This window comes from Nanorana parkeri, unplaced genomic scaffold (assembly GCF_000935625.1).
Source record: "Nanorana parkeri isolate BGI_ZX_2015 unplaced genomic scaffold, ASM93562v1 scaffold1638, whole genome shotgun sequence".
NCBI classification, from domain to species: Eukaryota; Metazoa; Chordata; class Amphibia; order Anura; family Dicroglossidae; genus Nanorana; species Nanorana parkeri.
In genome coordinates, this window is record NW_017307906.1 from 93,910 (window position 1) to 118,727 (window position 24,818).

Genomic DNA, 24,818 nt, shown 5'->3' on the forward strand with positions numbered 1-24,818 from the left:
AACTAACTCCCAGTTAACATCATACGTTTGTTCAGAATGCGAATGGTAAAGTTGTCTGTAGACCACTTAAAATGTCTTCTTGTCAGCCCAATTTGGAGCAGATTTTACTGTACAGTAATATCCGAACCCACACCCGCTCACACCTTTTCTCTTCCACAATCAGTAACTGAAAAGGAACCCCATCCCACCCCAGATATATATCTATATAGAATGTAAATTTCTGTAGTATGGGTGTGTTGGTACTCTGGCTGAGAAATGGTTAAAGGTGTTTTAGGTGGGCGTTTTTAGTCTGTGAAATAGAAGTATTGAGTACACTGCAGCTATTGAATCTGCCTTTGTTTGGCTATTTCCACCTGCTACAATCTCATTCTGAATGCCTCTTACTGCTTTGTGAATGCAGCTCTCTGGGGAGGTCATATACACTCTTAGATTGACTATTTCAATAGTACCGTACTCAAACTGATCACTTTACACTGGCAAAAAGTAATATTCTATTTGTTTTAAAGCTTGATCAATGCTTATCCTGGAGTAAAATGCTGGTGTCTGTGGAGGAATGCTCATCCTGGAATAAAATGCTGGTGTCTGTGGAGGAATGCTCATCCTGGAATAAAATGCTGGTGTCTGTGGAGGAAGAAATGATTTCTTTGTGTCTCTGGCTGCCATGTATAGTTTCTATTTATTGGCAGACTGAATTGATATAACAGCCTAAAGCATAATTCTGTATATAATACTTCACTTGCACCCTCCCCAACTGATGCAGAAAACAACTCATTTTTGTAGGGTTTGGTCTAATAGAGAGGAAAACAAACCGTTTAAAGTACAACTAACGGCTTCTCTGTGATAGTCTGAGCAAGTATCAAATTAATTTACTATGTGATGCACAAGCCTCACAAAGTAAACAAAAATCTTCCTTTTAGCTTTCCCAACTGACCCAAATCTTCCATTTGTGTCTCACATGCTCCCCCTCCCAAACACTGCAGCTCACAGAGGCAGTGTTGCCAATACAGACAGCTGCGCTGCCTCTGGCATGGTCAGACAAGGTCTGGTGTGGTTGACAAGCAGTGAAAATGCTGATCGTCGCACCCCCTGCAAATGTATTTAAGCCCACTGTAGGCAAACATGCACAGCCTACATCAGAGTGGCAATTCTGTTCTGAATTCAGAAGTGCAGCATAGTTTCACTAATATTAGGTGGACTTCACTGGCATACTCAAAAGGTATTTGTGGAATTTTGCTGGAGGACTATGAGAAAACTGTTTGTGCAGATGGACTTATTAAGTGCTGCAGCACTTTTTTTTTGGGGGTGGGGGGGTGGGGCATAGTTCTACTTAAATTAGGGGTCTACAGTCTTCCTCCCTGCTGGTTTAGGTTGTGCTCACTAGTCCTCTATGCTCTTCTGTCTGACCAGTTTTGTTGCTGCCATCATCATGTACAATGCAGGACTGATGAAAGATTGAATAATTTCCAAATTACATGGTTGTTTGTGTGTTGGAAAGTCTGACCAGCAGGGCTACAAATTTCTTTAAAACATTTGGCAAGGACAATTATTTAATAATATATTGTAGGTGGCACTAAACTATTTATTGCCTTGGGCTAAAAAAACAGAGCATATTGATGAGAGAGTCAGGGTCCCCTGACCAGTCTGCACATAACCAAGGTGCAGGTTAGTGAATTGGGTGCCATGGTCCATTGTTAGTTGCCAATATTAGTAATATGATGTAACATTAATCAAGATATAAAAACGCACAATGTTATCATTTAAAAAGAAAATCAATAATCCCGACTAGGAAAGGGAGGGTCAGCATTCTGTGCCAATCAGGGCTTTGTTGGAGAGCATACTTACTGGAGGGAAAAGCAAAGATATGGGCATATTTATGGTCTCGGCATTTCCTAAGGTGGATTTTTGACCATGTTGCATTATGTAACTTTAGAGTAGACTGCTATGTGGTCCAAGACCTGGCTGTTCTGTTCTGCAAGTAAAACTGTTTTACATAATTGTATTTCATCAATGTATTTACCTGTATGCCTGGAGTTCAGCTTTGAACTTGCTTTTGTTTGCAAGTCAAATTAATTTTTTTTTTCTCTTGCTAGTTCTGTGGAGGAATACAAATCTACAAATGGAGTAAGGAAGTAATTTGGCTAACTCCGATTTTGTACTGTGATCCTATAGGGATTTTAGAAATAATTCAAAATGAGGCTCTTACGGAGACACTATGGACCTCTTAAATTGGCTATGGTGGGTATTGTCTTTGTAATATTTGTCTTCATTATGCAAAAAGATGTTGGCAATGGCACCAAAGATGATCCCTGGTTAAAGAACATTGTGGAGCGAAAAGATCAGGTGCTGGATATGATGATGGGGGCGGTGAATAATTTAAGGGACTCCATGCCAAAACTTCAGATCAATGCCCCGGTTCAGCAAGAGGAACCAGAACAGAAAGCAAAGTCTTGCTTGCCTGGATATTACACTCCAGGAGAGCTCAAATCTTTCATGGAAAGACCACCAGAAGATCCAAACAGCCCTGGTGCTGACGGAAAAGCATTTAAAAAGGACACGTGGACACCAGAGGAGACAAAACAGAAGGATGACGGATATACCAAGCATTGCTTCAATGCCTTTGCCAGTGAGAAGATCTCTCTCCACAGGTCTTTGGGACCTGACACAAGACCTCCAGAGTAAGTTTTTTTTATATTCTTTACCAACTCATTTATAATATTGAAACTGGGTTTATACAAAGGCCTTTTCAATGAACATACACCACAAACATTACAAAATCTTCATAAGGATTCCACAGTATTGTAGGTTTGTGTACAAAGCCTTGCTGATCTGACTTTTGCACAGAGATAAGTGTATACTGTACTATTACTTGCACTCAATACAGATATAAGGAATTAGTGCAGTATACATTCCATTTTTATACAGGCATTCATAGGATTGTATTTCATTATATTTTTTTCCTGTTCTAATTACCAATAGGCTGAGGCTAGGCTTGCACCTAGGTGACTGAGCTGGTGAGCAGTTTTCGTGCGCTTGTCAAGTATTTTTTCATTTGTGCAACTGTTCATTGAAAACCATGCGGTTTTCAATGCATAGAGATGTCTATGGGACCCAAACCGCGTGACAACTGGCCAAAAATAGCTCCTGTACCTTTTTTGCACGACAAGCCGCAAACGTGTGAACAGCCTTCATTGACTTCAATGCAAATCTGTGTTTTGCGTGATATCGCCTAGGTGTTTTAGTAGTAGAAAGCAAGTTTCAAAACAAGAAATCCCATGATTTTCAATGACCCCTGTTCACACTCGAGCAGCAAAATGCTGAACGTAGAAAAAAGTACATGACAGGTTACAGCTCTATTTTCCCCATAGACGTCAATGGAAACGCCAGTAAACGTGCAGCAGAATTATTTTGCATATTGTTGCGCGTTTTGTAGGCATGTTTGTCCATTGACTGCAAGGTTTCTCAAGCTCCCAGTAAACGTGCGCAAAAAATGTGCAAAACGTGGATCCTATTTGCTCGCGTTTGTGTGCCACATTTTCATATACGTAGCAAAAAAGCTCATGTAGTATTTTCCAGGGCACACATTCTGCATTTTTTGGCTTCCATTTTTGTGTGTTTTTTTTTTTTTTTGTACGCGCGCAAACGCGGAGAAAAAAATCTCGCTTTTGCAGTTTTTTTGAGATTTGTCACCATTTTTCCACTAGGCATTTTAAATTGTATAAATAGGAGAACAAATATATGCAAAATAGGGAGAAGTGTAAAAAAAAATGCAAAACAAGCAATTGGTTTTTCAAAAAAACCCTGAAAGTTGATCATTCAGTTATGGTTGGAGAAGCAAAGCTGAACTTCAAGCAAACAACTATATACAGACATTCCTCGGTTACCGACTTACCTGCTTTGCGACCACTCGCACTTACGACAGTGCGACGTGTCGCCAGCGGAAGTGATGTCCTCCGATCTTCACTGCGGGTCCCGGTAAGTATTTTCATTGCCCAATGTACAGTACACTGTTCGGTACTGTACATCTGCAACACTATACAGTACTGTACTAATGCAGTACAGTACTGTATAGAATTCCTCACTTAACGACCAATTCGTTTAACGACCTGGTCGTTGGAACAGAACTCGGTCGTTAAGTGAGGAATACCTGTAAACAGATAAAATGCGTATAAGGGAGTTGTTTTACCTGCCAATAGATTTGTATTTGTTCATTCAGCTCTTAGATTTGCACAGCCAGGTAGATGACAGCACTTACATTTTAAAAATACAACGGTGTCCCTTTCCACTCCCAGCCTTCTGTCTGGACAGTGAAAGAGCAGAAGTGGACTGATAAGGTCATCTCGCTCTTCACACTTCTTAACTCCTATCGGCTTTTTCCTTGTAGGTACATCTGAATATAGTAGACATGACTGGCTCCTTTCCCAGTCTGCTGCTACAAAGGGGATTGCTAGAGGCCGGTGCCAAATGTAGGTTCCTAACTACTTTCCGTCCGCCTGTTGTAAATAAACGAATGGCAAGCTGCTTCCAGCGGGGAGCTGTAAATGTACAGCTTTTTTTTTTTTCTGCTCGTGCATGCCCCATAGCGTACGCACAAGCAGGACACACTGACACTTGTAAACAGCCGGTAACGGTTGTTCAATACAAGCGTTCAAGCGGCTCTATAACTAATTGCTTGTATGTGCCCAGCAGTGTGCGCCCCCCACCCTCCTTCAGCGCGGGTTCCCCCCCCACCATAGTTACCGGCTATCCTGGGCTCCGCTGTCCCCTCTGTGGGCCCGGGACTGGCTTGACAGCTCTCTGCACTAAGATCGGAAGGATATAAGCATTCTCCCACCTGCTGATCTCCTTTCCGATCTCTGAATGCGGAAGTGGTGTGTATTACATCACTTCCACATTTATCTGTCATTTCTCTGGCTGCTATAGCCAGAGAAGAAGCTGATGAAGCAGATCTGTGCTTCATCAGCTTCTTTGGGGTTCCTAGGTAAAATTAGGGGTGTTGAAGACCCCTGATGTCTCCATAAAAAGGACCTGTCAGTGTGCCTGTGCTATCACATAAGGGAATTGTTGGCTCCCTGTGTGATATAAAAAAACATTGTCACATATAAAAAAAAATCCCCAAAAAATGATTTAGTCCCCCGCGTATACGCACATATAAATTTAATCCCACATCTGTTGCATCAACGTGCGAAAATGACAATTGCGCTGCATATGTTGCATATCACTGCGTATGTGAGAGTGCGAGCAATAATTCTCGGGCCATCAATCACTGAAACCCTAAACTGATGAGTGGTAAAAGCTGTTAAATTGGGCAATTCTGGGTATTGTAGCTCTTTGCAATTTTTTAAAGCCTGACATTTTATGTTGTACCAAAAAACTGAGACCGCTGCAGCTGGGATGGATCCTGATAATGCTGTCAAGATCCACCCAGCTGACTCTGCCTATCTAGACTTTATGCATTCGCTCACGTCCCGATCTATTGAGCCGACGTGTGACAGTTTCATTGTCATACGTCGGCTGCAACTATGAGGCTGATTGATTTTCGCTCACCTCCATAGTTCTCCTTTTTAATATAGGGGAATCAGGGTTGTGTGGGGGTTTTTTGGCAATTTTTCCTTTTTTATATAGTAAAAAATAAAACCCCAATGGTGATTAAATACCACAAAAAGAAAGCTCTATCTGTCCCCAAAAAATGGTATAAAATTAATTTCAGTACAGCGTTGTATGACTGAATGAATAAAAGTCGGAGTACCTCCGTGCTGAATACTGAAAATGGCTTGGACAGGAAGGGGGTGTAACACCCCAGTCTTCAAGTGGTTAAAATAGTAGAGTTTAAAATAAAAATATAAAGCTTTTCACTCAGCTTACACTTTTTAACACTCTGGACTTAGTAACACTCTGAACTTAGTAACACTCGGGACTTGGTAACGCTCTGGACCCAGGACTTGGTAACGCTCTGGACTCTGGACCCACCTGAGGCCCCACACATACCTGAGACCCCACACAGCCCATCTGAGAGTGACCCTGCACAGCACATCTGAGACTCTCTATGGTGGGATCTGCAGGGTCTCGGGTGGGCTGGTCACCAGGGTCCCTTTCCCTGCACATACTCCTTACCTGCCGCTGCTGGGGCCCGGCCTCTCCCGCCACCAGACCGGTGCTGCTCAGCCCCAGCCTCTCCTGCTGTCAGAACGGTGCTGCTGGGGCTTGGCCTCGTCTACCTTTTGTCTCCTTCCCTGTCACCTCTGCTATGCTTACCCTGGTAGGGGCCTGGGCCCCCGACATGGGTATCGGCTGTACCCCGCTGATGGCGGCCCTGCTAAGATCTCACTACCAGAGAAATGCAAGAAAACATTTCTATAACTGAAATATCAGAGTAGCAGAACTACTGTACTGAAATATCAATGATATTTAACAAGATTGCACAACTTCAGTAGCCACATTCAATGCAATTTACAAACCTCTGAAGCCACTGCTAATAGGAGTACTCATATTCAGAAATAAGTTATTTCCTTCCTGAATAACAACATGGCTCGACTGTCTTTGAGGAGGTAAAGTTGTTAAATTACAGCTTAAAGCAAATGTCACCGTTTTACTGTTTGCACAGTACTGACAATGTGCGAAGACTGCTTTAAACACTTTACTAAAACTGGCAGTGAGACAGGATTTACAGTTTAGTAAAGTATAGTATTAAACAGTTAAAATGTATTTGCCTCAAAAAAAATAAATACAGAGCAGATGCAGTACATCTCTGCAAACATGCACGTTTGTCCATGTTATATTGCTTTTAAAAATGCTGCAATTATTGTCTGTTGATCCTGCCAGAAAGGCACAATGCACTTGAATTCCTGAGAACTGACAACTCCGTGCCTTGGCTGGCAACACTGTTTTTTGTTTTCTTTATATATATCGCTTGCCGTCCACACATTGAATATAAACGGATTGGCGCTTGCTTTGAATGCGGGTCACTGTAAGTAAATACTGATTTAAAAAAAAAATAATAATAATTCTTCCCCTGCTTGCACATGCCCCTAGTGTGTACACGAGCAGGACACTTGTATGATGTGTGGGAGTATGTGTCCCCTCCTCCTTTTCGGCTCTCCCAGGCTCCACTGCCCCCCCCCCCTCAGGCAGGCCTGGGACCAACGCTCAGGTCTGTTCACTGATCAGAGGGAGATCAGCACACTTCCAGTGGCTGATCTCCCCTCCAATGGCCTGGACAGAAAGGGGGTTTAACACCCCGTTCTTGAGGTGGTTAAAGAGATAACACATGGCGACACGGGCATGCATTGTAGAGATGTAGTGAATGTTTTGTTTATTTTTTACCAAGACGTGCATTTTAAGGTAGCAGGGAAAAATGGAAGTCCATCCCTGACTAGAGGTAATGTGGTAGAAGTCTAGTCTCCAGTATTTTAACTGTAGACTCCCTGCAGCTGATCTTTTCCCAATACTGACTTCCAATACCTTGTTCTGCATTGTATCCCTTTGTGAAGATGGACATCTTGGAAGAAGAGCAGGGCTTTGCATCTTCATGTCAAAGTTGCCCCAGTGACTGTTGCAAACTGGTGGAATAAGAACCAGTAAGCAGTGGGAGAGGTGTGGAAAGTTGATATCCACAAAATGGATGAAGCAGAGGCAGGGAGATAGCACCTCAGGTGCAGCTTTCTCACCAGCGAGCATTTAGGAAAACAATGAGCAGCACAGTAGTGACATCCCCAACTCTCACCTTCCATGATGGGAATAGAAGTCACTGGCAGCAGTGCAGCTATCAGTTATAAGGATAAACATGAGTTCCTAGGCATTATCACATGTCGGGATGTGCACTGTTCATTTTCAGGAGGAATTCAAGACAAAGGTTTTTGGGGTTTTTCTTCAGGGTATTGCTTTGGTACAATTAACATCTCTTGACTAGACTTCAGGCTCATTTTAAAAACATTTTCACCCAGAGGCAAGTGTTGAAGACTACAAGGTCCACATGCAGCCGTGGGGGCATCTCCCAAGCACATATGGTTTATATCGCAAACTGTACTACCTGTAAATATTATTCTGTGGCAATCGGGTACAGGAAACCCTCAAAGCATTATATACAGTAATTATACAGAACCTCTGCCCTTACAGCTCACTTTTTTCCAGCATTTCTTTTCCTGTGCTTGGCATATTAAACAGGAGTACATGGAGCATGGCGTGACATCGAAGTCTGCTGCAAGCACAACCACACTAAAATCACAGCCCGGCTTTCATTTGGATCTTATAACTGCACGACTACATGCTACACTGGGTCATCAGAGCACAGCTAACAATTGCCGTATCTGTGGGAGCTTTTGTCCAGTAGCTTAAAGATTTGGGAAAGCTCATATTCCACAGCGGGTGTCTGTCCCTGCCTTGGCAGGTGTGTCTGTCACAATGGAGGAGAAAGTAAGTTCCCCGCCGCTGCAAGAATGCTTTTCAATAGAGCAAATGAGAGAATAAAGCGCCTAAACCAATTTAATTTGACGTGGGGAAGCCACCCCATTTTTCGCAACTTCCTTTTTTTTTTTAAAAACTGGAAGAAAAATCCCCAAACTGTAACAGCTGTCTCTATAGCTGGTCTGCAGGCAGAATGAAAGGAGCACCATTGTTCTTCTTGAAGGCAGCAGGAGAACCTGAGCTTTCATGTGGAACATTTCCCTTGTTTGTTTGAAGTTGGATTGGGGTATGTGGCCTGTAAAAGAACCATTAACCCTGGGATTGAAAAGCTCAAGATAAGCTCCATGCACCGCCATAGACCTTTCTGAATGAGTCCTGGCAAATGTAATGGTAAATTCCTACTTCACAACAAGATGACAAAGCAATTAAAATGACTGATTAATAGAAACTGCACAAACTGTCTTGGAATCTTTAATCAATTATTTTTACAGATGTGCTATAGCCAATAAAAGCAAGTTTGTAGCTGTCCTGTCAATAATTTAAAGACAAACTATTGTTAATACACTCTTAATACTGATGATTAAAGCAAACCTTTGGGGGAGAGGGGATGGTTATTAGTAGGAATGCACTGATACCGTTTTTTCGGTATCGAGTACTGATGTATTTTTTTTTTTTCCGGTACACGCTGATTCTGGAAGTCCCATTAAGGAAGCTGGGCGGCATGTAATGACTCGCTTCCCGATTAGCCGGGAAGACGTTTCCCTGCTCCCTTGTCACTGGGTGATGAGGAAGCATGGGGCCGGCTTTCTGGCCAATTAGAAAGCCGGGGGGGCAGGTAATCATTCGCTGCCACAGCTTCCTTATAGGCCAGCTTAACGACCAATCAGGAAGACGGGCGGTGAGTCATTACCCGCCTCCCATCTTACTGATTGGCCGGGAAGGCAGCTCCCTGATGATGAGGGAGCATGCAGCCGGCTTCCAGGCCAATCAGGAAGCCAGGTGTGTAATGACTCGCTGCCTGGCTTCCTGATACTGGAAGTTCCGGTATCGGAATAGGCATCGGGAGCATTTGGGCATGTATGAGCCAGGAGTAATTAATAATCACCAGTATGGGTTCTTCTTATTGGAATATCCCCCTACCAACTCTCTGTTCTCAGTGGGTGCCCTGCAGGTGTAGCTTGTGATTTATTCCCCTTGTTGCCTTCTAGCTGCCTTCTGCTGTTTTGGATACTGCCAAAACTTTGGGATTTACCTAATATAATATGATCATATCAGTCTACTCAATGCCTTTTTCATTTGTGTCTTTTTCCAGGTGTATTGAGCAGAAATTCAAGCGATGCCCTTCACTTCCAACAACCAGTGTGATTATTGTATTCCATAATGAGGCCTGGTCAACTCTCCTCCGGACAGTGCACAGTGTTCTACATACATCACCCGCAATCCTGCTAAAAGAAGTAATTCTTGTAGATGATGCTAGTATAGATGGTAAGTCAAGACAACATCATTATTGAGAACTACTGTTTACTGGAAAGACTGTCATGATGACTGTCAAATAAATCTTGTTTTGCCTTCAGGTAACATAAACTAGTTCTAGTAAAGAACACTGTTAGCCCCAAAACGTATCTCCATACCTGTAGTCACATAGGAAGCCTGCAAACGTGCAAGGAACTTATAGGAAATTTTAGCACATACACTACTGCATTTTACAAATGTGTGCTCTCATTTGATGCAGGTTGACTTACAACAGATCTAAGAATGAAAATGTTCAGACCTTGAATCTCTTTTTAAATTGCACTTCCTATTCTATCTTCATCTTCATATGTACAGGGTACATGTGGCAAGGAAATTAATATCCGAGCTAAACCATACAAATGTTTAAATAGCCTTCCTTGATCAGCAATATCCTGCGGTATAATTATTTGCATTGGTAAATACGGCTTGTAAATCAGTACGTGTTCTATTCAGGATGCTGGTGCCATCTGTTAAATTTGCAGGATTGCTTTATCCCTATTCAATGACATTGTAAAGAGAAAAAAGATGCACCTTGCTCAGCACCATCCCCCCACCCCACCGTTCCTTACTTCTTGCCCTATGAACGAACTGCAGGGATACAAGGGAAAATGTAATGAAAGGAAGAAGACTAGAAATGACAACTAATTAGGATTAACCCTGCAATTTAATATACGTTTTGTTATTTCTAGATTCTCATTTACTCCTTTTATGAACTTGCCAATACAATTTTTTTTAAATAACACCTTTCTTATTTCATTACATTCTTTTACTCCCAGTGATCTCATTGCTGAGTCTCTGTGCTTCTCTATGCAATGCAGGCAGATTATGGCTGATGGGAGGTGCCAGCAGGGTGCTGTACATGGCTTCCTGAAAACATCACAGCACGCTGTTTCAGTACTCCTCTTAAGAGTTCTCAGCCCTGATGCAAGCAGTGGGCTGGCTGTTGAACGGAGCTCTGAAAATATCTAAATGCCTTTATGGGTGGATGTCATGGGTGGATGTCAGTCTGGAGGAGTGCAAATGCAAACATTTTCCATCACACTTAACCGCTAGCCTACAAAAACAATTGACACTGTCTAACATTTTGCAATAAAAACAGGTTTTAGTTGCACGACTTTTGCAAAATATGTGGAAGCCACACAGCCAACGTCTTGTATAGTGTGGTCCTAACTCTAATCTATGAGAGCCTCCATCTTGAAGCATATACACTATATTGCCAAAAGTATTGGGACACCCATCCAAATCATTGGATTCAGGTGTTCCGTGAAATTTCCTTGCTACTAAATATTCCACGGTCAACTGTTAGTGGTATTATAACAAAGTGAAACCAACTGGAAACAACAGCAACTCAGCCACGAAGTTGTAGGCCACGTAAAATGACAGAGTGGGGTCAGCGCATGCTGAAGTGCGCAGAAGTCGCCGACTGTCTGCAGAGTCAATAGCTACAGACCTCCAAACTTCATGTGGCCTTGAGATTGACACAACCACATTGCATAGATAGCTTCATGGAATGGGTTTCCATGGCTGAGCAGCTGCATCCAAGTCTTACATCACCAAGTGCAATGTAAAGCGTCGGATGCAGTGGTGTAAAGCACGCCACCACTGGACTCTAGAGAAGTGGAGATGTGTTCTCTGGAGTGACGGATCACGCTTCTCTGCCTGGCAATCCGATGGACGTGTCCGAGTTTGACGGTTGCCAGGAGAACGGTACTTGCCTGACTGCATTGTGCCAAGTGTAAAGTTTGGTGGAGGGGGGATTATGGTGTGGAGTTTTTTTTCAGGAGTTGGGCTTGGCCCCTTAGTTCCAGTGAAGGGAACTCTTTAGGCATCAGCATTCCAAGACCAAGGTTTTTTTTGGCTTCTCGTTCTTTGTAATGTTAAGAGGGGCTGTGAGGGGTTTGTGCTGACCTCATATCTTGAAGCATATACACTATATTGCCAAAAGTATTGGGACACCCATCCAAATCATTGGATTCAGGTGTTCCGTGAAATTTCCTTGCTACTAAATATTCCACGGTCAACTGTTAGTGGTATTATAACAAAGTGAAACCAACTGGAAACAACAGCAACTCAGCCACGAAGTTGTAGGCCACGTAAAATGACAGAGTGGGGTCAGCGCATGCTGAAGTGCGCAGAAGTCGCCGACTGTCTGCAGAGTCAATAGCTACAGACCTCCAAACTTCATGTGGCCTTGAGATTGACACAACCACATTGCATAGATAGCTTCATGGAATGGGTTTCCATGGCTGAGCAGCTGCATCCAAGTCTTACATCACCAAGTGCAATGTAAAGCGTCGGATGCAGTGGTGTAAAGCACGCCACCACTGGACTCTAGAGAAGTGGAGATGTGTTCTCTGGAGTGACGGATCACGCTTCTCTGCCTGGCAATCCGATGGACGTGTCCGAGTTTGACGGTTGCCAGGAGAACGGTACTTGCCTGACTGCATTGTGCCAAGTGTAAAGTTTGGTGGAGGGGGGATTATGGTGTGGAGTTTTTTTTCAGGAGTTGGGCTTGGCCCCTTAGTTCCAGTGAAGGGAACTCTTTAGGCATCAGCATTCCAAGACCAAGGTTTTTTTTGGCTTCTCGTTCTTTGTAATGTTAAGAGGGGCTGTGAGGGGTTTGTGCTGACCTCATCTGTACTGTGTTGGCTGATTTAATTAAAGTAGATTTGAACACTCCCAGTCCAAACAAGGGGTTAAAGGATTACAACCCTGGCTTCTGCATTGTATGTTAATGATAGAAACGTATGCCTGTCCTCTAGTCTTTCTATAAGGACACATCACTGTGAAGGTGCTCAGTGATGCTGCAACATCAGCCTGCTTCAGGTGCTACAGCCTGCTGCAACAAAACACCTGAAAGGTTAAAAAAAAATAATGTTAGATATGCTTTTTGAATGGAAACACATAGCAAACATATAGAGGGGTTTTCTCAAAATTGACTGCAAAAAGGGGAAATTAGGGGTGCGCCGATACCCGTTGTCTGGTATTTGAGTTTTCCGGTATTAAGAGTACCGATATTTTTTTTGGTACTCGCCAATACCGATATTGGGCGTCTCATTAAAACTTTATTTGCTTCATGTTCAATTGGTGTGCTGGTGAAATTTTTTGGACTCCATTAAGGAAGCTATCACATTAAGGAAGCTGGGCGGCATGTAATGACTCACCGCCTGGCTTCCCGTTTAGCTGGGAAGCTGTCTCCTGATTGGTCAGAAAGCCGGCGCCATCCAGGCAGCATGGCGTCTGCTTTCTGGCTAATCAGGAAGCCAGGGGGGCGAGTCATTACCCCCATCCCAGCTTCTTGATTGGCCGGGAGTCCATCTCCATATTACCTGGTAACGAGGGAGCATGAAGCTGGGTTCCTGGCCACTCAGGAAGCCGGGCAGCATGTAATGACCTGCCGTCCGGCTTCCTGATACTGGAAGTTCCTGTATCAGGAAAGGCATCGGGAGCATTTTGGGCGAGTTTGAGTACTCCCCCAAATACTTGGTATCGGTACCGATACTAGTATGGGTCCATCCCTTGTGGAAATGCACTTTAACCCTTTCTCACTTTATCCAAAATTTACAAAGTTGTGGCTTGAATTTACCATCAATAAGTTATACAATGTTTCTGGGTTGAAGGGGGAATTTTGGATATATGGAACTCCAAGGGCAAACTTGATGGACAACATGGTATTTTTGTGCCATCATCCTTTTCATATAGCTATGTTTCTGCACACCCAGACAAACATCTAGGCATAGTTCTTGCTCTAGCAGTAACCAAGCATTAATACTTTTGCTTCACCACAATCATGAGAGATTCAGATAAGTAGTAAAATGATTCAGATTGTAGTAAAATGAGCAACTCCAACAGGACTGCCAGGGCTTTTCTGACAAGACTAGGTTATCAAGTAGCCAATGTTCCTGAGATGATTAAAGGTATTTGGTTTCTTGAATTAGATTGTGACAAAAGTCAATTTTCTAATTTTGTTTCACAAAGAAGGAAAAGAACAAAGACGTTTGTGTGCCTTTTTTTTAATGGAGTTAAGCTTGGGCAGCACAGTGGTGTAATGGTTAGCTCTTCTGCCTTGTAGCACTGGAGGTCCTTGAATCCTGGCCAGGTCACTATCTACAATGAGTTTGTATGTTCTCCCTGTGCTTGCATGGGTTTCCTCCAGGTACTCCGGTTTCCTCCCACACTTCAAAGACATGCTAGTAGGTTAATTGGCTCCTGTCTCAATTGGCCCTTGTATGTGTTGTGAGATTTAGCTTTCAATGGTAGCACATTAATGACGGAGTCCACTCGCTTACCACGTCTTTTAAAGGGCCTCTTTGCCCACTTTTATTAGAACCAACATAAAAGTCCACACCGGTGTTTCCCTCGCAGGGGTCTTCAAACACAGTACAGCAAATAATGTTTGTCCAAGTCTCACCGACTCCAGGTTGTCACACATACTCCACTTGTAAACGGCTCTCTCAGCCTCCTCGGCTGTCTTCCCGTGCCTCTAGCACACACAGCCACCTGGCTCCCCTCTGCCTTCTGGGTGGAGGACTCCTGAACATCCCTGTTCCTCTTCCCAGCTGGAGCCCAGAACACTAGCCCACACACTTCCCATAAATGCAGTGCACAGGTGTGCAATCAGGTGCTGGCCACTACTAAACAATGGACCCAGGAATGGAGATTTCATCCCTCCCAATTCTCTTAGAAATCTCCCAGTTCCAGGATCCCATGCCAAATCCAGAAATCCTGGGAAGAGCCACAAAGTCAGCTCTTTCCCAGTACAAAAACTTGCCTCCTGGAACCGGTCAGCCCCTTTTGGATGAGACTCCTGGGTGACTACAACCCCCGGTTCTACCGTGGGATTGCCACACTATACCACAGTGTGTAATGTATGTATGCATGTGAGATAGGGACCTTAGATTGTAAGCTCCTTGAGGGCAGGGGCTGGTGTGAATGTGCACTGTCTAAAGCACTGTGTAAATTGTCGGCGCTATATAAATGCCAATAATAATCAAATTAAAAAAATGTGCACTTCTTATTAATACACGTTTCAGTTTAACAAAATGTTGTATATGTTTAAATCTGCAGATTACCTGAAGGAGGAGTTGGACAACTACGTGAAGTCTCTGCAGATCGTAAAAGTTGTACGACAGCAAGAGAGAAAGGGTTTAATCACCGCCAGGTTGCTGGGTGCCAGTGTTGCTACAGGCGAGGTGCTGACCTTCCTGGATGCCCATTGTAAGTTAAATTGAATCTGCCACACTTCATTTCCTCAGATCATGAAAAGGGAGTTCAATGTAATCCTCTCTCCTGTTAATGTACTGCAGTTTAGTCCAGGACAGGGCTTTCTGTGCACCATCAATTTTTGTCCATTTGCGCAGAATAATTGTCTTCTGTGGCTGTCTGCAAAATAAATCCCAGCTCACTGCTGCACTGTGAATGAAGACTTTGTACCAAAAGCTTTCTAAGGAAATCTCTTCAGACATGAATGGGTTCAATTTAATAGTTGCAGTTATTTGGAATAGCCTTTATTCCTTTGTAATCCTTATGGTATAGGTAAGGAACATAGCAATTGCAGCTTAAAGTACATGCTGTTACAGACATGTAGGTTTCCTAAGCTGGTGATAAACTGCTCGATTATTGGCCAAATCCTGCTGACTTGGTTGAAATTCGAGCTGTGTGTGGCCCTGCTGGCACAACCCGGCTCGGCAAAGGGCAATTATGTACATAAGTTAGTCAGGTTGAAAAAAGAAACAAGTCCATCGAGTTCAACCTAATAGAGGTAAGAGAGGAAAAAGAAAAACTGAAGGCTATGCCCACAGTTACCCACCGTTGACCCAGAAGAAGGCAAAAAAAACCTATAAAGCATGATTTCAATTTGCTCCAACAAGGGGAAAAAGTTTCCTTCCTGATCCCATAAGGCAGTTGGAGTGCATGGGTCGGCTTTTACCGCTACTGTTGTCAGTATCTACATATCATAACCTGAGGGCTCCAGGGGGCTGACGGAGACATGAGAATATATGTACAGCTACCTATTAATGGCTCCCTGCACTTTAGTCCAGAGGCCAGTTGAGGAAGAGAAAAGCATCCAACAAGAGTACGTAGCTTTCCTTTCACCGCAGAGTAGAACTTGTTTTATAAGGACACGTCAGCTTTTGTCGCGTCATGGGAAAATTTCAACAGTGTAGAAAGTAGAGCAGTTTGTCATCTCAGGAAGCAGAGTATTGGATTGTTCATATTTCAGGAATGTGGAACTCACCTGTTATCTGTGTGTTGTATTTCCTTATAGCTCCCTCCATTGTTAATCATCACTGTGAGCTGTGTCACTTTAATCCTGCTTTTAACTGTTAGTTGTGCTGTTGAAAGTGATCTTCAATTGCATCTAATCCTCATTATATCTGCACGTGATTGTATAATTGATGTGAATATGCACACAATTTGTTCTTTAAATATTCTCCACTCCTTTAAGCTGGCCATTCACTATACAAATTCCGTCCAGTTCTTGATGAACCAGCCGAAATTCGCACAGTGGGTGCCAATGTTGTCACGCTTTCGGCAGTCATCCCTCGATCAGCTGATTGAAGGAGCCGGTCTGAAAATCTAAGAATGCACAGAGCCCATCAGCTTCTGGCTCTTTTTGGGTATTCTAACAATGCATAGCAAACAGCGGTAGAATCCACCATCAATGCTTGTAAAGCTGGCCATACACCTTACAACCATCGTGCGATGGTTTTAAGGTAATTTAAAAGCTTGTACGATCTGCCCATCTTGGACAGGCAGATCGTAATTGCAATCATCGCAAGCCCGCCCCGCTGAGGGGAGGGCTTCCGATGACTGCAACGCTGAGCAGGCGCACACTGGCCCGCGCGGCATTTGTCTTACGAGCACACCACAAACCCGCCGAAAATTGTACGATTTTCGGCTGGTTTTCCAACGTGCTAGTTGGCCACCTCAAGGGCCTGTTCACATGAGTTTCAGGTCCAGATCTGCAGATGCGGTGCTACTGATGCAGTGCGTTTTGGCCGCGCTTTTGATGCGTTCCAGTAAAAAAAAAACAGATTTTTTGCTGGAGTGGGGCTGTTAGTATGTTAGCTGCAGTGCAGTGCGTTTTTGACGCGTTTGCATTTCCTGACCGTTTCCTGACCGTACAAAATGTGACATGCAGTATTTTTCTGGCGTAAGCTGAACGGACTGCGCACGTGAGAACTGGAGCCCATAAAACACATAGGGATACATTGGGATGCATTTTGAGTGCAGGAGCGTACGGATCAGGTCAGCACACAAAACGGACGTCGTGTGAACAGGCACAAAGTGTTGATGGAGGAATCTGTAATATTGTCTTTGTTCAGCCTGCAGGTTGAACGAAGAAAATATTTTTGTGTATGGTCAGCTATAGTAAAGCGCCTAAATTTACTTTTAATGACTATATATGTAACATGCTGAAAAGAGGAGGAGCTTTGGGCTTATTTAATACATTGGTGTTTTGTGCAGCGACTGTGCAAAGGGTAAGAACCCTTCGCAATAGTAATAAGCACACTGATTTGCAAATTGGAGACATCCCCAAATTGAGAATTTGTATTTTATTTCTCTCGAGTATATGCATACAGACTGCATATTGGCAAACAAACCGAATAATGGTCCTTTCTTGAGTCAGATTAGCATATAAATTGACAAGCAAAACAACTGGGATTGGTTTGCAGGAAAAAGCAGTACTCATTCTATACAATTTTTCCCATTGAGTTGTTCATGAACCCTCACAGGAATCCTATAATAATCTCTGTCAAGCCTGGGTTTCTCTGCAGTCAGTAGTCTAAGGCTCTTACCTGGAGTAAGCATGCAGATAAGGAAATTCAAAGTGAAATTAAAACTGCTCTAGGTCAGTAACTGAGAAAGTACTGAAGCCACTGGATCAGCATAAAAGCCAAAAAAACTAATATTTTAGGAAAGGTGAACAGTTACACTTAGTCAAGAAAAGTTTCCTTTTAATATGCCAGTTATTTTTATAGATTGCCAACAAATGCTGCGTGGAAACCCTGTCACCTACCATCTACACTTCACCATTATTCTTAAAATCTGTCCCCTCGGCATTAAATTGGCACGTGTTCCTGTAGAGATGCATCATTCTTTCCTCACAGGAAATGGCCATATTGACTCTAGGAATGGTTTTTAGTTCTAACACACTATTTTTTATTTTTTTTATAAGTAACTGTGTCAATGGGATTTTATTTTACTTCAAACAGGTTTTACATACCCATACAAGTCTATGGGAATGCAAAACCAGCTTTGAGCAAGTCAAATGTAGGTCCGAAGGAGGTCAACAGCAGGTCAGATGCATCTGTCAATGAATTCTGATCTCAGAAGCATCTTAAACTGTTACCATCAACACAAGCCCAAAGTCTGTCAACACAGGCCCTTTATGATGCCATTTTTAGTCTGTCATGGCTAGAACTGCCTTTTGTATTTGTGGTTATATATGTGACATGTTCTGTGTTGTAATTACACAGGTGAATGTTTCCATGGTTGGCTGGAGCCTCTCTTATCTAGAATTGCTGAAGATTATACAGCTGTTGTGAGCCCAGATATCACAACTATTGACCTGAACAGTTTTGAGTTTTCCAAACCAGTGCAATATGGCAAGCACCACAGCCGTGGTAATTTTGACTGGAGTTTAACATTTGGTTGGGAGGCTATACCAGCCCATGAGAAGGAAAGGAGAAAGGATGAAACCTACCCCATTAAGTAAGTGGTTTTTGAAGTGTTGTCTATATAACAGTATTTTTAGACATGCTGCTGTATTGGTATTATAAGCATTGCCTCTGTGAGCAAGCTTCAAAAGTACATTGGCACGACAGGCAGTTTTAAGAGAAAACTACTGATACATGGTACATTTGTTCCATGAGTCTTGTTGCGAATCGAATTGGTAGCGAACTGAATCAAACTGTGATCAGACCGCCATCTTGGCTAGAGGAAGCCACAACCAGTGTCGGAGCAGGTGAGATGGCTGCAGTTGTGTTCGTCACCCAATGCGGAGTTCGCAAAATCTTAAAAAGCATTCAAGTACCCAAACCCCTTAAGGACGGAGGCAGTTGTCCAAGTTCTGAACATATAGCTCAAATTCTATGTTTTGTCTATGTCTGTTCAACCATAATTTACCTCTTTCACATTAAGTGTACCCACACTTATTATGTATAGTTCTTTGGAGTACAAATAGGGCTTTTGTTTGACCTCAAATATTGATAATTGGTTACATTTTATTCATATACAATTCATTTATGAGAAATTAAGACATTTTTATTACACACACACACACACACTGCAATATAACATCCCCCTGAAAATGCTAATTACCCATAATTGGTATGGGTGTGCTGTAAAGTAGCCACCGTAAAGCTGTAAAGTAGCCAAGCTCGCTCCTGTGATGGCCTACAATCTCAATACAAATTGTTAAACTATGCATGGGATTGTATGAGCTCCCGAATGCCATTCAGGTCTGTGAGCAGAGGTGTCATATGAATAGTATTATGAGCCTAACCCTAACAATAAATGTATAACAATATTTTTTTTAAAAAGACATACAATTTGAAACAAATTTGTTTTCTTTCTTGTCCTGACCATGAAAAATGCAGAAAAAGAAAATCTACAGAAAGCCAATACACATTCCCATTTAAAGCATACTATCTTACTGCATAGGTATTAATATAGCTAGTACCTAAGGTTTGTTTTTATATGACCATTAATAAGACGATCCTTTTCTAGTATTCCACCTCTGGTGTGATACATGTTGGTGCCACATTTGCTATAAATACTCCTTGAGAGATTAATTGCAGGTTTCATTCAGGTCTTATCTGTAGAATCCAGCCGGCAGCATGCAGGCACTCCTTAACTTCTCCCTCGGTGTGACTAATAGTGGCATTTATGAAAGGATCATTGCCGATCTGCACAAGTCAGGGAACTGTTATATTTCTGGTATCTAAACAGTGCTTACTTGCATCTATCCATTTGTTTTTAAGGAAAATGATCATATTTTCTGTGGTTGCCTTTTATGTTAAAGTGGTTGTATAGGCAAAGTTTACATCAATATCCTGGAGGTTAAATTATGGGTAGATCAGTCACTGGACACAAAACCATCTCCCAACAATCACATAAAAAGGGCAGAAAAAAAGGTATTGTAGTCTACTAAGAGAAGCAAGCACATCATTAAGTACATCTAGGTTCAGAGATTTGTGAACCTGTATTTTGCCTATGCAGGGCACCCCCTCCCCCAGTTTCTGTACTCTCCTGTTGCTCTGGTTGGCATGGTCTGATGGGAGTAAAGGTAAATACCTGGTAACTCCATTTATAAGGTGCTGGTGTCTCACTGCCCTTTTATCCCTTTCTTGCCTAAGTGACCAATGTGTAGGTATTAGCAAGGTGGTGAGGGGGGAGTTGGAGGTTAGAAGAGGAGTTACCAGCCCTGTATGAGCTTTAGCACTGCTCACACAGGTTCTTCTGTCCTCTGGAGGCCAAGGTCTCCTCTGCATTGGCTGTGCGTGCTCCATGAGAACCCATACACTTGATAGGAGCCATACCCAAAGTGTCTCCAGTTTCAGAATGCAGACCCATTCCAGTCTGTGGGAGCTCGCTGTCGTGTTCAGTCAGATAGATGTAAAAAGTGAAAGAGCTTGTCACAATGAAATAAACAGCCAGGTTTCTATGTTAGTTTAGGGGGCTGGAGAGGGTGAACTAGCTTATATTTGACTAAACGTACACTTTTACACATATGATCAAGTAATCTGGGAGTGCAAGCTTAATCCAGACAAATTGTGCCCGTACATCTGATGAGCCTCGGTCTATACCCAGCTTTAATAGAGGTGATGTGGCACTGGAGATTATATGCTCAATTGACATTACAGACTGAAGGAGCATAGGGTGTGTCTGGCCTGCACGGCTGAGATCACTGCCAACACAGTGTTATCTTGGCTAATTAACACTGCAGTTTGTTCATTGCCTACACACCCCTGCCAGACGTCACTAAACTCTTCCACTTTGGACTTCAGTCCTTTTTGAGTAGGAACACATATGTTACAGTGAAATCTTCCATTACAAACAAAGTTTATAATGCAACTAGTAAAAATTAATCTACAAGAGAAGCAATGTGAAATATCTGTATTGCTAATTAAATTTAAATCTGTTTTTGTATTGTACGCCATACAATGCTTATTTCTGGCCAGTCACCTTTCCAGCCCAGATTGTTTGTTTGTTTCTTCCAGAGTTGTATGACGTTTGTTACAACACATCCTGGAAACTCACAACTGTTAAAAAAAATCTCTTGTGTCACAAAATCACGTATTATGCTCCTGTTAATATTGCCTGTACTATGTGCAGGGTTTTTTTTTTAGCAGTTTTATAGAGGTGCATAGCAAATGCTGCTATTCTTACATGCAAAACATTTTGACAGCAAAGGAATTTAAAGAGTACTATTCCTAAATGAGTGGTCTAATTCTATATCAAATGGGATCTTTGAGTGGATGTTTTTATCTTCTAGGTCTCCGACATTTGCTGGAGGTCTCTTCTCAATCTCCAAGGCTTACTTTGAGCACATAGGATCATATGATGACCAAATGGAAATCTGGGGAGGAGAAAATGTAGAAATGTCTTTTAGGGTATGTATTTTCTACAGCATTTGTCTGGTGTTACACCTTGTCATCCCAGTCTAAATACAGCCCCATACGGTAAAAAGAGTTCTTAAAGTGCTAATCTGAACTATACTTCCCTCCAATCTCTCACTCACCGGCGCTGACATCTTTGCCCATCTTCTTCTGGGATCTTAGACTATCTTGATTAGCCATGCTGGGATGACATAGCTCCCTTGCATGGTGCGCAACAGTAAATTCATCCCAGCATTTAGCAGATGCCAGATTGTACACTGAGCTGCGGATGTGGCTTACCAGTCCTTAGATGAGGTGTCTGCATTCGTTTTTTCTTTCTTCTTCTTTTGTTTTTCCTTTTTCAGGCTTTTTCTTTTCTTTTTCTTTTCACCTGGTAATCCTGTGAAAAGGACACTTCCTATGTCTAGGTCCAACCAGCCTGGACTTTAAACATTTTATTTATTATTCTTATTATTTTTATTATTATTCAGGATTTATATAGGATACTACAGTTGCAATGCAATTCAATACAATAAAGATTTAAAAAGGCCCTGATCTTGAGAGCTTACAATCTAATAGGGATGGGCAAGTGATACAAAAAGTAGTAACTTTGTGGTATGAGTTGTTCTAGCAAGTAACCTTTAAGTTGCTGGGTAGAGGCAGGATATGCTTCCCTGAAGAGATGCGTGTTCAGGGATTGCCTAAAGGCATTCATGCTTTCGTTCGTCTTCATTTCACAGCGACTGATGGAGCCAGTAGTTTACACAGAAAAGACCAGTTTTAGTTTTGGATAGAGTAGGGGAAAGTCTAAACCCCTGCCATGTTTTTGTTTTTTTTCCCTGTCTTTTGTACCATTAGGGAAGTTTTACATTCACTTCTTGTCCCAAAAGCACAACAGAGTTAGATTAAATATCTCAATGTCAAGGGATTTCCCATTTTCGACAAACATCGTCCGATCAGCAATCCCTATTTGAAGATTTCCTGTTACTTTTTCTTATGATATTGTGTCCACATTGGGAAGAGTCGCCCCTCTATTTGTATTGTTAAAGGAGAACTATGAGATGAGTGCTTTTCCGCTGACTGGCGGATCGGACGGGGGCGGGTACAGCTCGCTCTTGCCTCCAGATAGGCAGAGCCAGCTATCAGTCACGCAGCTGGGCGGATCCCGGCACAATTGTCGGGATCCGCTTCAGCTGAGGCGTCTCAGTATACCGCGAGCAGCAGCTGGCGGTATACTGCGGCGTCTCAGTATACAGCGGGCTACAGCTCGCAGTATACTGTGAGGGTCTAACTTGAGAGGGTCTAACCCTTCTCCCACTCTATCCAAAACTAAAAATAATAAAGGTTTAGTCTAGGGATATAATTTAAGTTCCAAGAAAGTGACAAGGATACTGCGTTTGTTAAAATCAACAGGTATTTTCTGTACTCTCTAAAAAATTTCTTAGTCTGGTAAAGGAAAACTAATGTAGCCACCGCATCTAAGGACTGGTAAGCTGCAATTTAGGATACTATGAAATTGAGGCTTTGCACACTGTATTAAAGGGAATCTGTTACAAAGAAAACCCCAAAGTTGTTTAACAGCACTTACCTAATATTTAAAACACATTGCCTGCATATACAAATATGTATATACACTAAATAATACTGTAATCTGGTGAAATATCCTTGCAGGTGAATGTATCTGAGCCTAAGCTTCCAGTACTATGTACATAGAGATTAATAATGGCTCCTGCCAATATTTAAACACGTACATGCCTGTAGAAGAGTGACACATAGGGGGAATTTATCAAAATCTGGAGCAACTGTGCATGGAAACCAATCAGCATCCACTTTTCATTTTCAAATCTTAACTGAACAAACTGAAGAGAGAAGCTGATTGGTTGGTTGCTATGGGCAACTGCTTTAGATTTTGTCTGCTCCAGTTTTTATAAATGCCCCCCATTGTCTTATAGCATCCAACGTCTTATGTGTTGCAGGGAATACTCCTCCTTCTTTCTCAGGATTGGGTGGCTAGGTAGGCTATGGTAAAAAAAAAAATTTTTATATAAACATTACTTTTCCAAAAAGGTCTGGCAGTGTGGAGGTCAGTTGGAGATCCTACCTTGCTCTGTGGTGGGCCATGTGTTTCGTACAAAGAGTCCGCACTCCTTCCCCAAAGGAACTCAGGTGATCACTAGGAACCAGGTACGTCTAGCAGAGGTCTGGATGGATGACTATAAGGAGATTTACTACCGGAGAAACCAACAAGCTGCAAAAATGGTTAAAGAAGTAAGTACTGAGGGAAGATACTTGGATCTTATCACTATCCTAGTATACAAATTACATTTGTTTCAGTGTAAAATAACTATGCCATGTAAAAAAAAAAGTGTGTGTGTGTGTGATACACGCATCTCAATTTCCTGCATTCTATCATTCCATTATTTTTTTTTCTACCAAGTACCCAGATTCTTGTAACATTCAACTAGAGCTGCAAAAACGAATCGATTTAAATCGATTATAATCGATGATGAGAATAGTTGGCAACGATTCTCATCATCGATTAGTTGCTTTTAGATTAGTTGCAGCCACCGCTCTGCTCCTCAGCTCTCCTCCCCGCTGGTGCTGGCTGCAGCGGTCTGTGTCCTTTCCAATCCCTGCTGCTCTCCCCGCCTGTGTCGGCAGAGGCGGCGGGGACACAGACCCCTGCAGCCAGGGAGGAGAGGCCGCTGTGACTCAGCAATCCCCTGCTGCCCCCCCTAACTCATCAGCTGCTCCGTGTCCCCTCTTCCCCAGCCCGTTCTGCCTCTCCCCGGCGCTGTTCAGCCTCAGCCCTGCCCCTGTTCAGCTGCTTTAACCCCCGCCCCATTCAGGCTGAAAGCCATACCCAGCCTGCTATTGGATATTTTAAAATGCAATAGAACTTGTAGTATAGTATAACCCCAATGTGACTTCAGAAAAAGAAAATCTGCTTACCGCTTATGAATTCTCTATGGATAGTACAGTCTTACCTGTATGAACATTTTTAAAAAGAGATAGGGCCTGTCTTTTAATCACTGTTCTCCTTTGTATTGCTGTCAGTAGTGATGGTCAGTGGCGTAACAACCGGGGGTGCAGCAGGGGCGCGGGCCCCGGGCGAGCAGGAACAGAGAAGAAGTTACTCTTGAGGTTCTGGTTAAAGCGATATCGACAGCCCTGCTAGTATTAGAAGCTGAGACAAAATTGTTAATGAATATCTAAGTATTGAATTGATATCTAAGTAGCTATGCCATAATGATAAAAATGGCTTTGCATGGTCCAGAGTAGTTCTTTAAGGCCTCATGC

General features: G+C 42.6%; 1 protein-coding gene across 1 annotated transcript in view; it reads left to right on the forward strand.

Moving 5' to 3' along the window:
- Window positions 1-2,159: 2,159 nt before the first annotated feature.
- The window catches only part of GALNT6 (polypeptide N-acetylgalactosaminyltransferase 6), a 30,045-nt gene continuing 7,386 nt past the window's right edge, over window positions 2,160-24,818 (forward strand). Inside the window, exons 1-6 of the mRNA XM_018570954.1 lie at window positions 2,160-2,675; window positions 9,713-9,885; window positions 14,980-15,129; window positions 18,396-18,630; window positions 21,416-21,533; window positions 23,586-23,786. Of these exons, the coding sequence (XP_018426456.1) occupies window positions 2,191-2,675; window positions 9,713-9,885; window positions 14,980-15,129; window positions 18,396-18,630; window positions 21,416-21,533; window positions 23,586-23,786 (1,362 nt within the window). The 5' untranslated portion in view covers window positions 2,160-2,190. The remainder of the gene's footprint in view (window positions 2,676-9,712; window positions 9,886-14,979; window positions 15,130-18,395; window positions 18,631-21,415; window positions 21,534-23,585; window positions 23,787-24,818) is intronic.